This window comes from Hibiscus syriacus, unplaced genomic scaffold (genome assembly GCF_006381635.1).
Source record: "Hibiscus syriacus cultivar Baekdansim isolate YM2019G1 unplaced genomic scaffold, ASM638163v2 tig00111105_pilon, whole genome shotgun sequence".
Taxonomy (NCBI): domain Eukaryota; kingdom Viridiplantae; phylum Streptophyta; class Magnoliopsida; order Malvales; family Malvaceae; genus Hibiscus; species Hibiscus syriacus.
In genome coordinates this window covers 2,159,727-2,177,463 of record NW_024062987.1, presented here as the reverse complement: position 1 = coordinate 2,177,463, position 17,737 = coordinate 2,159,727, and the positions used below count along the sequence as shown (strand labels likewise).

Genomic DNA, 17,737 nt, shown 5'->3' with positions numbered 1-17,737 from the left:
ATTATATGTTGCATGGAGAGTTATAAGTCCACTTGACATGCCATAAAATTGAGTAAAATTACTTGAAAATGCAAATATAAAATTCAGAATCATTTCATCTCATTCATATTAAATTTATAGCTTCTGCAGTTCATACGTGAAATCATTAATAATTTAAAATACAAACATTATATAAAATACTTTAGGTCATTCATGCCCTAAAATTATTCATAAAAACTTTTTATAAGTATGATGGAATTATTCATCATCATAATTAAATCATACTTTAAAAATAAATCATATGAGATTAACTTATCGCAAGTCTTACTCAATCAGAATAATTAAATAAATAAATTATATTCACCTGGTAATACCTCACCAGTGAACCTTTTACTCCCGTACTTGATCCTTTGCTTTCAACTCGATTTGATCACAATATTTATCACAATCTTGACAAAATCATACACAAACACAATATTTAAAACACATGTTAGTATTTTACTAACATAATCCAAATCTAATACTAAAATTCACAAATTTCATTGAATACTTATTCGATATAAAATCACTTTACTATTCAATAACAACTTCAACATTTCCAAAATAAATTCTCAAACTCTTTATATTATCATCTTTATTACTAATCCATTTAATTTTCGCAAACTTTACATTTTAACCACAACTTATGAATTCTTTTAGAATTCATCCAAACTTGTCCAATTAATTCAAAATGGGCCTTCACCATTTTTTTCAATTCAAATCAATTATTAAAATTTCCAGCATTGAAATAACATATTCTATCTAATACTTCCACTTTTGCAAACTTGCAATTAAATCCTAAACTTCTTAACCTATTCGAATTAGCCACTAAAATTTCCCAAACTTGCAAATTTGATCCAAAACAATATCCAAACTTAAAATTCAGCATCCAAGTATTAATTTCTAGCATTGAACACTCAGAATTGCACTTTTACACATCAATGTCCCATAATTCCAAAAACTTGCAAAATGGTCCTTTTACTATCACAATGTTCTAAATCAAATTCCAAAGCATGTAAAATTACTCTAATATCAATTATAGAATATAGGAAATTTTTGAATATTTTTCCCTTATTTTTCTTCACATGGCCAAACCTACTTAGTGCAGTAGGGCTTGATTTTCATTCAATTTCAAGCATGAATTCAACTTCCTATGATCAAATTTGTGCTATTCTAATCATCCTAACCTCAAATTCAATCATCCTAACCTCAAATTCGATCAACCTATAGTGTCAGGATATAGATTATACATGGATATAGATGTCCCTAATTAGAAGGGTATGGTTGGATCAACTTGTACTGTCAGGATATGAATTACACAGGAATATAATTGCACCTAATAAAAAGGGCATGGTTCGATTCGTGATTGTATAATTGAAATTCATTGAAAAGTTTTGAAATTAGGGTGCAATATTACATGGGTAAAATACTCATTAAAAAGCTTTGAAATTAAGATGCAAATTGCATCAAATTAAAGTGGATGGGAAACGCATGTCGATCCATGCGTATTTGCATGTGTTGCATGGACTCCAATGCATCACCCTCAATACTGTAGTAATTATCCTATTTGAGAAAATAACCTCACACAAATATTATTTGAACCAATAAAAAATTCAAACGCATTATCTAAAAAATTTAGCCACAATACCGTGACAAACCGAACACCTCCACATGCTTCACAAGCTCCATTACAGGTATCGACAGGGATGCCATTGAAGAGCAGCTTAAGCTTCCCCTTCTCATGCAACTTGGGCTGCTCCACCGATGTATCTCCCTTTAATGAAGGGCCTCGGCGGCATCACTTTCCCAACCAAAATCCTCCATATTTCTTCCCTGTATTCCCTGTGGATCGATACGTCTCTCTCCTGGAAAATCACTCTGAAACTTACTAACAGGAACAGCAAGCTGTTGCAGTCCTCGAACGTCTTTCGTATTTCTTTTGAGAGTCGTCGTGTAAAGAATGACGGACCCGTCGTCTCCGGCCGGACACCTCTCTTCGAAACCTAATAGAGGACCCATCGGAGGACTGTCTTCCTCGATTCTTGCCTTTTACTCCGCTCCTTTTCTGGTGTTTTCATCACTGCCTTCCAGTGTTCTTGCCTTCTTCTCGAGAACATTCTCTTGCTCGATTCTTGCTCTCCTCTCTTCTTCATTCATCTTCATATGCTCCTTCACGGCTTGCTCAAAGGCAGCCAGTAGGTTAGGGTCAAAGAGGGTAGCCAGAATTCAAATCCGGCTTCCGAAAACACCACACATCGATCACCGATAATGGTGCACAACTCTGCCTACATTTCACATTCTCTTTGTCAACATTTGGCGTAATATTCTCTTTGTCGTCAACCTCTTCACTCAAACCCAGTTCTTCTTCTTCGAGATCTTTCATTAGGTCTGTTACGTCAATGACTTCAGGCTGATTCTCGACGGCACTTACAGAGCTCTCTTTGATATGTTCTTGTCCCCCTACTAATTCTTTGACGACAACTACTTGAAGAACTCGATCTGGCTTTAAGTAACCAGCTGGTTTGATTGATTTAAGCTTCTTCAAGAGCTTTCCTTTCACACTCTTCTTTCTTCCATTTTTTTCAATTTCCCACTCCAGAAACGATCCATATGCTAAATTTGATCTGATTCTGTGACAAAAAGCAAGAAAAAGATATCGACGATTTGGTGTTCGAACCTAACAAAAGACTGAACTTTCAGTTCTGTTTGATGCAGAGAGAGTGGAGGAAGGGGAAGAGCTTTCAACTGCTAGAAAGATTAAATTTCTAAAATTGGAATCCAGGTGAATTGTATCCATAAGATAAATGACACGTTGATAATTGATAGTGGAAGGACACGTGGGAGATAGGGATAGGCTAGTTCATTAGAAATATGAGAATTAAGAGCAACGGTCATGAAGTGACCTATACACTCGAGTATATACTCCCTTTTTATATTAATTTTTTTAAATAGTCTGAGATAATTATAATATAATATATATTTTAAAGTTTGTTAATCTATTAAGTAAACACTACTCAAATTTATGATCTCTAAGTATATCTATATTCATTTTAAAAATTGTTGGCATCATTAGCTTTGCAATCGCCTCACTCATAACTAATATTTGTTGATCAATTAATACACATATTTGGTCTTAATCTTTATAATTATAAGAGATATCTAATGTTCTATGAACAAACCCTAAAGCACAATGCAAATTACTAAAAGATAAATGCAAAACAAGCGGTGAAATTCTTATCAAGAATATCTAAAAATGGAAAGTCGTAAGCATTTTATCCTTCTTTTATGTTACAATAGAGACAAGGGTACACGAAACCTGAATGAAATCTCTCATAACACCTAATTGAACTATCTCTATCTCTCTATGCTGCCAACTCGGATCACCATACCAATTGTGACAAACTTCTGCCACAACCCTAAGAAGATTGGAAAACAGTATATGCATGCTAATGTAGAACCGACACCATTTTTCTAAGTTCAGACTGGCACGGCTACACCGCGTAGAGCAACGGTCATCAGGTGCTTTTCTCCTCTACCATCATAATTAAGAGGGAACCTTGTTAATTCTTCCGCTGCCTGCGGACTCTTACAAATCTTCTAGTAGACTTGTCAACATCACTGGTGCCCAATGAGAAGCTCCCTCCAGCACCAATTTCCTGACTGCTAGAAGCCTGAAATGGAGATGGATTATGTGATGTGGTTGGATGGGCTCCAAATTGAAACGTGGCTCCTGTTGGGTTTGATGCACCAAAAGGAGACCCTGATCCAGGAGGTGAGATTGGCGGTTGACCAAACGTTGGAACAGTTGAAGTTTGAGCAGTATCATCTGCCATAGTATCCTCCATTTGATCATTATTACTGGATGGAGTTGACCCAAACACCAAGCCGGGACTGGTGTAGCCAAACACATTCTGCAATGGAGTAGCACCTGCAGCTGGAGTTGACCCAAACACCAAGCCGGGATTGGTGTTACCAAACACAGACTGCGATGGAGTAGCAACTGCAGCTGGAGTTGACCCAAACACCAGGCCCGGATTGGTGTTACCAAACACAGACTGTGACGGGGTAGCAACTGCAGCTGAAGTGAAAGAAAATATGGAGTTTGAGGGTGCACCAGTGGATGACCCAAAGAGAGCAGGTGCAGTGCTAGAAGCAGTAACAGAAGCTGATGATCCAAAGGAAAATCCTGATGACTTTGATGAATCAAATATGGGTGACTTAGGGGCTTGCCAATTAGAGCCAAATGTGCCTGAAGCAATGCCACTGCTAGAGCTCAAAGAATTTTTTTCAGAAGCGGAAAAACTCGTTCTAGAACTAGCCCCTGAACCGAAAGGTTTAGCTACAGATTCTGATGACCCAAACACTGAAGTGCCAGAAGCCAAGGTAGTATTCCCAGCCATTCCAACTGAGGAAGATGATCCAGATGAAGAAAACTGAATCCGTGTGCTTTGAGCCGAGGTACCAAATCCAGTTCCAGCAGCAAATGCTTGGGTATTAACAGCAATAAAAGGATTTAAACCCTGTGTCTGCATAGTAGATACAGATGTAGCTGGAGCACTGAATCCAAAGATGTTACTTCCTGTGCTAGAGATTGAAGCTGTAGTGGAAAAAGTACTACTCCCTGTACTAGCTATTGGAAAAGATGCACCGCCAAAAATAGTCCTGCCTGCGACTGTATTTGCCAATGTACCACCAAAGATACCATTGCCTGTGTTTGTGCTGCTGAAAAAGCCCCTTTCGGAGCTTGTAATTATAGCAGCTGTACAATCAGAATTGCCTGTAACCGCAAATAAACCACCAAAAATATTACTTCCAGAGCTAGTATAAGCAGGATATTAGAATGAGTAAAGAAAGCAAAGAATACAGAAAATGTATATTGATGAACTTGCTGATTACAATGCACGAGCTCTGTTTTTATACTACACAAGTGATCCAGCTTAACAGAAGCTCAACCGCTTCCTAACTGCCTAACCTCTCAACAGTCTCCTAACCGCCTAACTTCCTCTGAACGGCTACTGCCAGTATGGCACATTCAATGTGGAAAACAGACTTCATACAGCTAACATTCTCCCTGCTTCTTCTCGTCTTCAGAATTAGACTTGTTGAACACATACTTTGGATCGAAACTCTTCAAATGCAGTCCTGGCCAGCGGCTTGGTGAAGCCGTCTGCTATTTGATGCATGGCTGGGACGTAGCTGACGTTTAGCTGATCTGCTGCTACTTTCTCACGCACAAAGTGAACATCAAGGTCGACATGTTTGGACTGAGCATGGTATACCGGGTTCGCGCTCATGGCCACAGCGCTGGTGTTGTCACACCAGATTACTGGCTTGTGACTCTGATGAATGCCAAGATCAGACAGTAAAGCTTGAACCCATGTTATGTCAGCTGCTGTGTCTGCTACACTCTTGTATTCGGCCTCCATCATGGATCGAGAGACTGCTCTTTGTTTTTTTGAGCACCAAGTAATGAGGCACTTGCCAAGGAATACCCCATATCCAGTAATGGATCGCCTATCATCGATGCTGGCACCCCAATCAGCATCAGCAAAGGCAGTTATATCTAAGCCATTTCCAGCACGTGAGAATGAAAGTCCAAAGTTAAGTGTTGCTGAAAGGTATCGCAATATTCTTTTCACAGCCACGAAGTGAGTTTCTCTCGGTGCATGCATATGTTGGGCAACTTGTCCTACACAGAATGAAATGTCAGGTCTTGTGTGGCAAATGTATAGTAATGAGCCCACTATGCTTCTGTATTCGTTGGCATTCTGAATCAATTCACCCTCTTCATGAGAGAGTTTAGGAGATACGACCATGGGTGTAGCACAGCTTGCTGCATTTAGCATCCCTGTCTTCTCCAGTAGTTCAAGGATGTACTTTTTTTGACTCAGAACAACTGAGCTGTTGCGATGTTTGACTTCAATACCTAGAAAGAAGCTTAGCACTCCTAGGTCCTTTAGTGAGAACCGACTTTGTAGCATTGAAACAACGTTCTCTATAGCACTGGAATTTTGTCCTGTAATGACTATATCGTCCACGTAAACTAGTGCATATGTATAGTTGCCATCGTTTTGTTGAATAAACAACGACGAGTCTGCACGGGATACTACAAACCCTATTTGCAGCAGGTTTTCCTTAAGTTTGGCATGCCAGTTGCGGGGTGCCTGTCGAAGCCCATAAAGAGCCTTCTTGAGTTTACACACTAGAGGTCGGTTGCACTCGTCTTCTTGTTCGAACCCAGGAGGCTGTTGCATGTACACCTCCTCGGACAGATCTCCGTTGAGGAAGGCATTATTGATGTCAATATGTCGAAGTTCCCAACCATTCGAGACTGCTACAGCTAAGACTGTATTGAATGTTGAAAACCGAACTACGGGACTGAAGGTGTCCTTGAAGTCCTGGCCTGGAACTTGTGAGAAGCCTTTTGCCACCAAGCGTGCTTTGTATCTATTCACTGAGCCATCGGGGTTGCGTTTAACACGAAAGAGCCATTTGCATCCTACTACCATTCTGTCTTTGGGAAATTCAACTAGAGTCCATGTACCATTATTAATTAGAGCTTTATACTCTTCATGTACTGCTGCAGCCCAGTGAGGGGATTGAAGAGCAGCATCAATTGTATTGGGAACATCATCATCATCATCCAATATACTCTAAAATACCTTGGGCTTGTAAACTCCACATCGACTACGAGTCATCATATGATGGACCCGAGTCTGAGGAGCACCAGCAGATGCAGACACGGTAGGAGCATTGTTATCAGACTCAGGAATGTTACCTTGAGTATAATTAGCTATTACACTTTCAGCATCTGCACTCATATCGGCTGCCGTATCAGGTGCAACCTCAGTTGAAATAGTAGTATCAAGAGCATGTTGTACGATATCATCTGGAACATGCTGGGTTTCGTCAATATCTGTCTCAAGTGCGTTGGGAGCCTCTGCACCATTACCCTCTTCATGCACATTAGTTGTATTGGTCAAGTTTGATGGAGCTGGACAGCAAGAGTTTCTGAATGTTGTAATAATTCGAAGGGTCTGAGCATTCGGATTGACTGCAGGATCTAGGGAAGTACAGCTGCCTTTCCCTGCAAATGGAAAAATAGATTCGTTAAATACAACATGACGAGAAACATATACTCGTCCATCGGGTGCCAGGCATTGGAAGCCTTTGTGCCGTGGGCTAATTCCCAAGTAAGTGCATTCTTGTGACCGGAACGACATCTTGTGCTTTTGAAACATTCTCAGATGCGGAAAGCATTGGCAGCCAAAGGTCTTCATCATAGTGTATTCGGGTTTCTTGCCAAACAATTTCTCAAAAGGTGACATATCTTGTAATACTTTAGTTGGCAGGCGATTAATTAAGTGTACAGCAGAGGTGACAGCATATGACCAATACTTGATTGATAAGGACGCCTGGGCTAACAATACTAACGCTAGCTCAACAATATGACGGTGTTTCCTTTCTACCACACCGTTTTGCTCATAGGTGTGTGGACACGTGAGCCTATGTATAATGCCAGCACGAGCCAGTAAGTGTGAAATGCTGTAAAATTCAACGCCCCAGTCCGTCTGCAGTGCTTTGATCGTGCTCCCGAACTGATTAGATATAAGTTTCTGAAACAGTTGGAATGCCAAATATGCTTCATCTTTATGTTTTAAAAGATAAATCCAGGTATGTCGAGTGTAGGTATCTACAAAGGATATGTAAAACTTAAAGCCGTTGGAGGACATATGTGGGGGTCCCCATAAATCTGAATACACAAGTTCAAACGGGGAATTAGCCAAAGTATTGGATTCATTAAAAGGAAGTTTATGACTTTTGCCTACATGGCATGCAACACACTCTTTATTTACATGAGAATGAATTTTAACACCTATTGTAGAGGCTATTTTTGATAACGTCTCAGCAGCGGGATGTCCAAGCCGACGATGCCATAGCTCATCTAACCGAGTAGAATCAAGACTGCTATTTGTATGGGCAACGTTAGCCTCTAGAGGTTCATCCATGGCAAACGAATACAGACCATCAGTTTCTTCTCCTTGAAGTAGCAAATTTCCAGTCGCTTCATCCCGAATACAGCATCGATTTGCATGAAATTCAATGAAGACATTATTGACCTTAGCAAGCTTCGAAACTGAAAGCAAATTTTTGGTTATTTGTGGCACATGTAGCAAATTATTCAAGAAAAGTATACGGGATGAGGTGTTTACTTGAGCACGGCCAACCAAAAATACATCGAAAGGCATACCATTCCCAATTAAAAGCTTACCTGGACCACGATATTCAGAGGAGTTCATGACCTTGTTGGCATCAGCAGTGACATGATGCGTGGCGCCTGTATCGACCACCCAACGCTCAGACTGCATAGAGGCTGTGTGAACTTGTGGTTGATCGCTTGCAGCAGATCCATTTCGCTTCATGGCACAACGTTCACAGCCATCATCAGTAGATGAACTTGTAAAGCTATTAGAGGAAGGAACCACGTTGTATTTAGACTGATATTGATCTTGTTGAACAGAACTAACACAGGAGAAGCCTTTGTTGAATCTGTGCCAACATCGATCAACAAGGTGACCAACTTTTCCACAGAGCTGACACTGAACTCTGGATCGCCTCGACCTCTACCATTGGTTCTCGAACTGTAAGAGTAACTAGATCGTTGGTTAGGATTATTAGAAGTATTTCTTACTTCACTTTGTGCAATATTCGCACTCATAGGTAGAGTTTCAAGCTGGTCATCAAAGCTGGCTAACTGAGTTTCTGCATCAATTAACATCGTAGAGATGTTGTCTAAGGATAGGGTGTCCCTCATGGACGTGATAATTGCCATGAAAGGTTGATACTCTCGAGGGAGTCCTTTCAAGATGCTGGCTATTTGTTCAACTTGAGGAACCGTACTCCCACAGGATGCTAGAGCATCGCAGACCTCTTTGACACGGGTGAGATAGGCTCGCATGCTGTCACCGCCTTTCTTTAAAGATTGGAGCTTGTAGTGAAGGCTCATAACTGCTGTTGTTGAGCGATTTGCAAAGAAATGAAGAACTGTATTCCAAACGGCTGTTGCCGTTTCAGCGCCAACGAATTGGGGAAGAAGGTGTGGGCTAATCGTAGACAGCAACCAGGATGCTAAGGCACTGTCTTGAGCTACAAAATCTTCATATTCATCGTTGAGACGAACGGTGCCATCTTCATCAACCACCGTTTCCGGCGGAGTTACGGCTGCTCCGGTAAGCAGGCGTTCCAAGCGGTGACTTCAAATGGTGAGCAGTATCTGTTGCTTCCAAAGGAGAAAATTCATTTCATCTAACACCACATTTACCTTCTTATTGGTAAATGTTTTAGAACCCATAGCGATCTCCATCAGAAACTACTCAGGCAACGGAAACAGAAACCGATCTTGAGATCCCAAGATCTATGGCGATTGATACCATATTAGAATGAGTAAAGAAAGCAAAGAATACAGAAAATGTATATTGATGAACTTGCTGATTACAATGCACGAGCTCTGTTTTTATACTACACAAGTGATCCAGCTTAACAGAAGCTCAACCGCTTCCTAACTGCCTAACCTCTCAACAGTCTCCTAACCGCCTAACTTCCTCTGAACGGCTACTGCCAGCATGGCACATTCAATGTGGAAAACAGACTTCATACAGCTAACACAGGATTACTACCAAAAAGACCAACATTGCCGGAGCTTGTATCCTGGGTCTTCGCTTCGACTGCTTCCCTTGAAGTTGCAGACAAGGTTGAAACTGGAGCTGATGGGAACCCAGAGGATGCAAACTTGAAAACAGGTGCAACAGTAGATAGTGAGACTGAAGCATCAACTGAGGGGCTGCTGCTTGTACTGCTAAAGGTGATACTGGCAGTAGTGGATGCGGTGGAGGCATCAAAAGTGTCACTGTTGGTGCTGGATACATATTTGATAGAACCAGTGGATGAACTCTGACCATTATTGGGGATTAGAGATGGTGTTGGCAAAGTGTAAGAAAAAAGACTTGAAGCAAGAGACCCACTATTCAAAGTAGAACTATTCTTCGAGGTATCAAACTTGAAGATGATTCCAGCTGACATCGAAGTTGATCCAGAAGTGGATATCGCTGTTTCAGGGGGCCTGAATAAGATCCCAGTTGGATCAAATTTATTCGCCAAACAATTGGTTGTACCAGGAGCAGTAGTAGCAAAACTGCATATTAAACAGAAAAGCGTTTAAACAATAAATTCTGATAAGCTGATGTTTACAAAAGAAGCAATACTTTGTGGTGGTTAGCGTTGTGAGAAGAAAGTGAGTAGAGATAGACTGATTAGGTATGCACACCTTTTTATCATCACACATGATTTCTTACTCGAACCTCATTTATTATCATCACTGTCTTAAGTCTTGGCAACAATTTCATTTGGGTTAATTATAAATTTGATGCATACATTACAGTCAAATTCTCAGTTCGACATTTCAGATTAAAAACTTGAAATGCAATACTAAATTTTAGGTACCAAATCAAGGAAATGGATATAATTGGAGCACCAAATATGTAGTTAACCATTTCAAAACTAAATGCTCAATGACAAAATATGTCATTTTATTTGTAAGTCTTTATAAAAGATATAACGGTAATTTAAGTATGCCACTACAAAATCATTTATACTGTCTATACACTCCAATCCTCCCAAGTCATAACCTCAGCTTGCAAAACTAGATTCCCACCAACAAAAGAAAGATAAGGGCTTTAATAGTTAAAACCGTAAAGTAGCATACTCTGTATACGAGATGTGTTCAACATAATCCACCCAGCATGTTTGAATAAAATGCAAGCTAACCCTTTTGTTGCACACCTCAACCTCACCATGCAAACCTTGAGAACTACTGTCCTGGAAGTTAGCTCCAGGATAAAGGATTCTAACAAGGAAAATTTTCTATTTCAAAAGTGACGCAAGAAATACAACAATCAAATGTCTATCATCATAATCCTGATTTTTTATTTCCAAAGTCACAGTAGCGGCTTTTATCAATCTGTCGAGGAAATACAACCATTAACTTATGGCAAAGTGAACACAAGCGTGTTGATGCGATTGTTACAAAGATTAAAGATATTGTTCAGTACAAATTGTATAGACACTCTACATATAGAAGAGATGATGTATATAGGTACTTGTATATGAGTTGGGGACTGATATAGTGTTTACCGTTGTTTTGTTGCAGCTTTTGCTGTTTTCTTTGGATGAATATAAGTTACTTATCCAAAAAAAAAAAAAAAGTGAACACAAGCCGTTGGATAGGCGTTTTGGTTAAACAGTGTAATTTCAGCCGTTGAATAAAAAAGAAAGAATAATATGGAAAGGAAATATGAAATATTGATCAATAAATTTATTTTAGGTTAGATGAATGGTGAGAGCGTAAATAATAATAAAAATCAAAGATTTATATAATTTTAATAATTTTAATATATATATATATATATATATATATATATATATATAAATTATTAATTAAAATATATTAAAATAATGTAATTATGTGCTCATGCTTTGACAATTACTAAATATAATTTCTTTATTAGTATGGGTGATTATAAAATAATATATGTTCTAAATATTTTTAACCATTTGACGATGAACGCTCGTAAATACCTACGAAGTTGTACTTGAATCTGAAACCTCAAAAGAAAACAATCATCTTTTTAACAACTAAAATCGTTTAATTCGTGCAACTAAATGATTAAATAAAAGTGAAACCATGTTCCTTCTGATTTCACAAAAAGATTGAAGAAAATGTACAAGGGGCAATGAGCATTGCACTGCTTCTTCTTACTATACAATTACTGAGAAAGTAAAATAAATAACAGACAAAATGATGGGATGCCTATGCTAAAGTTTCAATGCTTCTCTGAATCCGATGCTAAAACCATTTTGTAGTCCTTTCTTACCGGCTCCGGCACCGGCCCCGTTTGTGGCAACATGTCCTTTATGCATCATCGCCACGAACTCGTTGTAATCTATGCGTCCATCCTGCATATGATCGATAGAATACGGACGCATTCAAGGTTTTCTACCAAGAACTAGACAATTTTATATTGTAACGAGAATGAAGAATCATCACTTACATTATCTTGATCGACTTCGCGTATCATTTCTTCAAGGCGAACATCCTCTATGCCAAACTCCTCGCAAGCTTGCTGGAGCTCGTCCGGAGTAATATAACCACTACCATCCTTATCGAAGTACGAAAAGGCCACGACCAAGTGATCTTCTCTCTCGATTTTGTTTAGGTGCAGCGTTGCAGCTACAAATTCCCCGTAATCGATCGTGCCGCTATTATCAACATCAGCCTGTGGTTTAAGAAGAATCACCCTAAGTCCAAATAACACTTGGTACTAATTGCTAGCAGTTGGAGAAACCTCTAAGATTCTCAATACATTATATTCCAAATCGGATCTCATACTTACTGCTTGCATAAGATCATAAATTTCCGACTCCTTAAGATTAGCTCCAACCCTTTTCAATCCCACTTTAAGTTCTTCGAAGGTGATCTGACCGCTGTTGTCCGTGTCTATCATCTTGAACATTTCTTTGAGGCCAGCTATTTCTTCTTCGGAGAGGCTCTCTGCAATCACCTGCAAGGGATAAGAAGAAAAATTCAGCTCATCAACATAACTAGAAAATATGAACTGCAAAATCTTGATAAACAAGCTACACAATCCTTTCCCTTTCCCATCCCTCCCTCCCCACTCTCTCTGAACCCCCTTTTTGTCGTATATTGTGTTTATCATGTCACGAGACTTACTCGAAGGGCCATTTTCTTGAGCTTATTCATTGCAGAAAAATGCTTCAAACGACTTAAAACTGCAGAATCAAGAGGCTTGTCAGGAGCAGTACCATCAATCTGTATCCAAGGGTGGCCTGCATAAGAAAATGCTTCAAAAGACTAAAACTGCAGAATCCCAATCCCGAGCACTAAACAAAAGAAAAGGGATTTACGACCACGCCGACAACATGGGAAGTACCCACTTCCCAGCAGTAGGATCCATGAAGCAGAAGAACAAAAGGTAATAATGATAAATAGAAATGCTGGAATAAATGGCTGACTTACACAAAACAGCATGTGCAGTTAACCGTTTCTTGGGATCTCGAATGAGCATTCTCCTCACCAAATCTTTTGCGCTTTCGGAGATGCTAGGCCAAGGGTCCGACTCAAAATCAAGATCACCATGCAAGATCTGTTCAAATATACCTTGCTCTTCTTCTATATAATGGGGAAAGAAGGGAGAAAAGTGTGAGTATCAAAACATGATCATGATGGTGTAAACCAAAAGGGCAGCTTAAATACTTGCACTTGACTAAATTAGAATTCTACTCAATCGTGATTGATCAAAACGGAAAAATCTTATGCATCGACTAATTTCTTACCATCCCAAAAAGGAGGAACTCCACTTAAGAGAATGTAAAGAATTACTCCTGCACTCCAGACGTCAGCTTCGGGACCATAATGCTTTCGTAAAACTTCCGGGGCAACATAGTATGGGCTCCCAACCACATCTGTAAACTTTTCACCTACATGGGAAAAGTAGAAGTGTAAATATTCTAGGATAACACTATGATATCAGTAAATACAAGTGAAGAAGATCAAAGGATGAGTAAAAGCAGCATTACCATTTTTGGGTAATTGAAAGAGAATAAGTTCAATCAGTCTATACCTGGCTTAAAGAAAATGGATAATCCAAAATCAATTGTTTTGAGAGGTGCATCCTCCTGCTGGTTGACAAAAAGGAAATTCTCTGGTTTAAGGTCTCTATGCATAACCCCCAAAGAATGGCAAGCTTCCACAACACCGACTATAATCCTCGTAAGTTCGGCTGCCTTCCGTTCCGTATAGTGTCCGCGCTGAATAATTCTATCGAAAAGCTCTCCACCGGCGCATAATTCCATAACAACATGAACTGCCACTGCATCCTCATAAGCCCCTTTTATTGATATAACATTCGGATGCCCTGCCAAGTGGTGCATTATTTGAATTTCTCTTCTCACATCCTCTACATCCTCATCGGTTAACAACTTTCTCTTTGCAATCGATTTGCAGGCATACTCTTTTCCGGTAGACTTCTCCACACAAAGGAACGTCGTCCCGAATTGCCCCTGTCCCAATTTTCTCCCCAGGCTATAATATTCCTTGAAATTTCCAGTCCTTGTTTGTAACACTGACTCAGTCCTGTGCCCTGCACTGGACATCCTCTTGATGGACTTGGGTTTAGTAGATTTTGCAGATTTAGTTTCCGGTTTCGTATCGATTTTCGGCATTGTCATTTGTTCCGGAGGTTTGTTTTGAACTGGTAATGGTGATTCGGGTTCTTTAGCAGCTATCTCACCTTCAGTTTCGCCATTCATATGAGAAACCGATCCATCGGGTGATCGGTTCAGCCATATTGCGGCGGAAACCGATTGGAAAAACCCATTTTTGGAAACGCTTGGACCTACACAAGTATTACCCATCTACTCTTACAGTTAAATCTCTCCTTCAAAATACTACAATCACTAGCTTTCACATCTATATACAAAACCGATCAACTCATAAAGGTTTGATCTTCCTAATGTAAACAAAACTCCCAATATTTTCCTCTTCAATTTTCAGGGAAAATATTTATACATCAAAAATCAAACTTGAACTTTCATCAGAAAAAAAAAATCAAAATCAAAACTTGAACAACTATACCTCACGAAAATAGTCAGACCCAGGTATGGATTACCAACTAAAAGCTCGTCGTCTATTCTACCAGAGAAAAAAATACAAACAATCCTTGGATCTCAAAATTCAGCAAGTGAAAGCTTGGCACACACAAAACAGAAACCAAAGGAAAGCTAAATATGATATCAAGAATAGAACAAAACAAGTTGAAATGGTTTACCAGGTCTAGGGGGTTTGGCGTAATCGTTGAAAAATGAAATGAGGTTACATTTGGGGGGATCTTATTTATCCTAGAAAACTTAGAAGAAAGTGGAAAGTATCAAACTTTGATTATATCCAAATACGAACTTTATACTGGTATAAAAAAATAGAAAGAGGTAGATGTGTTTTTGGACTTTAATTATTAATAATAAACAGAAAAACGTCGGGTTTTGACTTTTGTTCGGATGGCCGGATTTTGGTTTTGAATCGGAGGACCACTTTAAGCAGCCATGATTACGGTTTCAAAGGAAACATCGAAGAAGAAGATGAAGGCATGGCATAGTTGACTCGCACGCACACCATACAATAATCAATCCACCATTTTCTTACTCTATTCTCCGGGCTGTTGGACGACTGCTTCGGCTTCCGATCCAGTACAGCATTGTTGACTCGCAAACCGTACAATGCTATTCTCTCCCATTTTCATATCTGTTTTACGTACTTTTAAGTTTTTCATGTTCGTATGTAATACAGCCTAGATTCAGTGGCGGCGCCGACGTGAGGGTGGTATTGAAATTCGATTTTTTTAAAATTAGTTATTTATTTCACTGAAATTGTTCACCCTTAAATTTTTTGTCCACCTTTAAAATTTAAGTTTTCTCCTATTAATTCGTACTTGAAATTTTATTTATACTCAATCGCATTTAAAGATTTTACGTTGTTAACATATGTTTGGTCACCTTAAAAAATATTTCTGGATCGGTCACTGTTTAAATTAACTGTTTTTACTCAATATTATATTTCAAATGATTATTTATATAATTATCTGTAATTTAATTTAAATTTTATATAAAACATAATAAAAATCATTTTTTAAAATTGATATTTACTCTATAACATTCATCATAAACTAATATAGAATAAATGTTATGGCAAAGAATAATATAACTGTAAAAATAAAATAAATAACTGTTTTATTGCATTTTATTGAATTTAATGTAAATATAGAGAATAATTTTAATATATATTTTGGGAACGATTTGAGATAATAGTTAACATAAATATAATAATTTAACTGATTTTGTTAGTAATGTAATAACTGTTTAACTTGATGACCAGTATAGAACTTTTTTTATAGGGGTCTTAACTCTAAACCGAGTATTATATTCCTAATAAGTACATTAATCTTCAGCATCACTCTCAATTTGGAATCGGGGGAAGTTAAGTTCCGTCGCCAATCGCAACCCGTAAGTTATTGCCAAAGCTTCAGCCACTGCAGCATCACAAATCCCCGGGAGAGGGACAGCTTGACTAGCTATCACCAGTCCATGGCTATCCCATGCAACAATGCCCACTGCTGCTTTGAGTTTGGATGGAGAGCATGCAGCGTCGACATTAATCTTCAAAGTATCCAGTGGAGGTTTGCACCACCTGTCTACTGAACTACTTGATGCCGGTGCTCCTTGCCCATATAAGATCCTCGTTGATTCGAAGGAAGCAAGAAGTACCTTGCTAGTGATCACCACTTGCCAATCTCGCATCAACCGGCCCTCATGGATTTGGAGATTGCGTCGGAGCCATACCTTATACAACACCATTAGTGAGAGCCGGAAGTCAGTTATGGACATCAATGTGGATAAGGAGGAAATCCATTCTCCACAGGAGTATGAAGCAAAAACTGATGAAACATTAATTCCAAAAGCCGTAAAAGTATTTAGAGTTTCAATTTTAATTTGATCTGAATTAACATAATTTTTATTTTTATATTTAGGTTTAATAATTTTTCGAGTGTTTAAAATATATTTCAAAATATGTTTTGGTATCTAAAGAATTTTTCTACTAACAATAGGTGTTTAATGTTTTCATTGCTACACTTTTAGGTGTCTACCGTTATATTTTTAATTTTTTTTAACTTTTTTAATAATAAAAATATTATTTTAAAAGTTAAAAAAAAAATCAAACACCCTCCCGCCGTCCCTCCCCCTCCCGTTCCCCCCACCTCCGGACTCCAACAGTGAATGGTCACCACTGATCGGGTTTTGTTCGAAGTAGGAAGAGGAATTCAATGGTGACAGTCGTGTAGGACGAGCAATTAAAATCGCCGAAAAACAATAATGAAAAACCTAGAAATTCGGCAACCCTTTGCTTCGTTTTTCACGATGATCGGTGCAGTTTCATGATGTGTGAAGGACTGAGTTTTGGTCGTGACGGCAAGACGATTCTGATGGTATCAACGGTGATGATCATATATCGATGGTGACCGATCGACGGCATAAGATATAAATTTTAGGGGTTTTTTGTTTTTTTAATTATAATATTAATTTTTTTTAAAAATGATTTTTGAAATTTTATATGATGACACGTGTTAGATAACAATCAAATTTAATAGTCATCACGGTTCAAACACCTAAAAGTGTAATGTTAGAAACATTAGACACTTATTGTTAAAAAAAAATAAGCATCAAATTGTATTTTGAGGTAAGCACTAAAAAGTGTGTTAAACCTTATATTTATTTAAAATAAAAGGTAATTAAATAAAATACTAATTCATTTAATTTAATAACATAAAATACTAATTCATTTAATTAAAAAATGGTTGTCCCTTTTTCCCATATGTATGGGGTAAGGGAGAGGTAAGATAGTAGACTGCCCCAACACCAGGTTGAGAGCAGTTTCCGTAAGAGACCTCTGAATTATGAAATGTCCTCCGTGGGACTTGATCCCACGACCTCAAGGTTAAGAACCTTGTGCTCTACCAACTGAGCTGGATGGCCATTTCTAATTCATTAAATATAATAACATAAAATCAAAATAGAATTTAATTTAGTGCCATAA

General features: G+C 38.5%; 1 protein-coding gene and 1 pseudogene across 1 annotated transcript; both read right to left on the bottom strand.

Annotated features, from left to right (window-relative positions):
* Nucleotides 1–1,576: 1,576 nt before the first annotated feature.
* Nucleotides 1,577–3,463, bottom strand: LOC120154121 (annotated as a pseudogene).
* An 8,411-nt stretch (nucleotides 3,464–11,874) lies between these two features.
* LOC120154226 (calcium-dependent protein kinase 1-like) lies at nucleotides 11,875–14,983 on the bottom strand. Its single transcript, XM_039166043.1, has 7 exons — nucleotides 13,716–14,983; nucleotides 13,429–13,572; nucleotides 13,112–13,264; nucleotides 12,806–12,921; nucleotides 12,468–12,635; nucleotides 12,126–12,350; nucleotides 11,875–12,030 (listed from the first exon to the last, which is right to left on the bottom strand). The coding sequence occupies exons 1-7, from the start codon at nucleotides 14,506–14,508 to the stop codon at nucleotides 11,890–11,892; spliced, it is 1,740 nt and encodes a 579-aa protein (XP_039021974.1). The 5' UTR covers nucleotides 14,509–14,983; the 3' UTR covers nucleotides 11,875–11,889.
* Nucleotides 14,984–17,737: the final 2,754 nt, after the last annotated feature.

Coding starts and splice junctions, on each gene's coding strand:
- LOC120154226 (XM_039166043.1), bottom strand. CDS start 14,508: ATGGGTAATACTTGTGTAGGTCCAAGCGTTTCCAAAAATGGGTTTTTC. Junction 13,573..13,715: donor ATCCATTTTCTTTAAGCCAG/GTATAGACTGAT, acceptor TTTCCCATGTAG/GTGAAAAGTTTACAGATGTG. Junction 12,636..12,805: donor TCAAGAAAATGGCCCTTCGA/GTAAGTCTCGTG, acceptor TATCCCTTGCAG/GTGATTGCAGAGAGCCTCTC.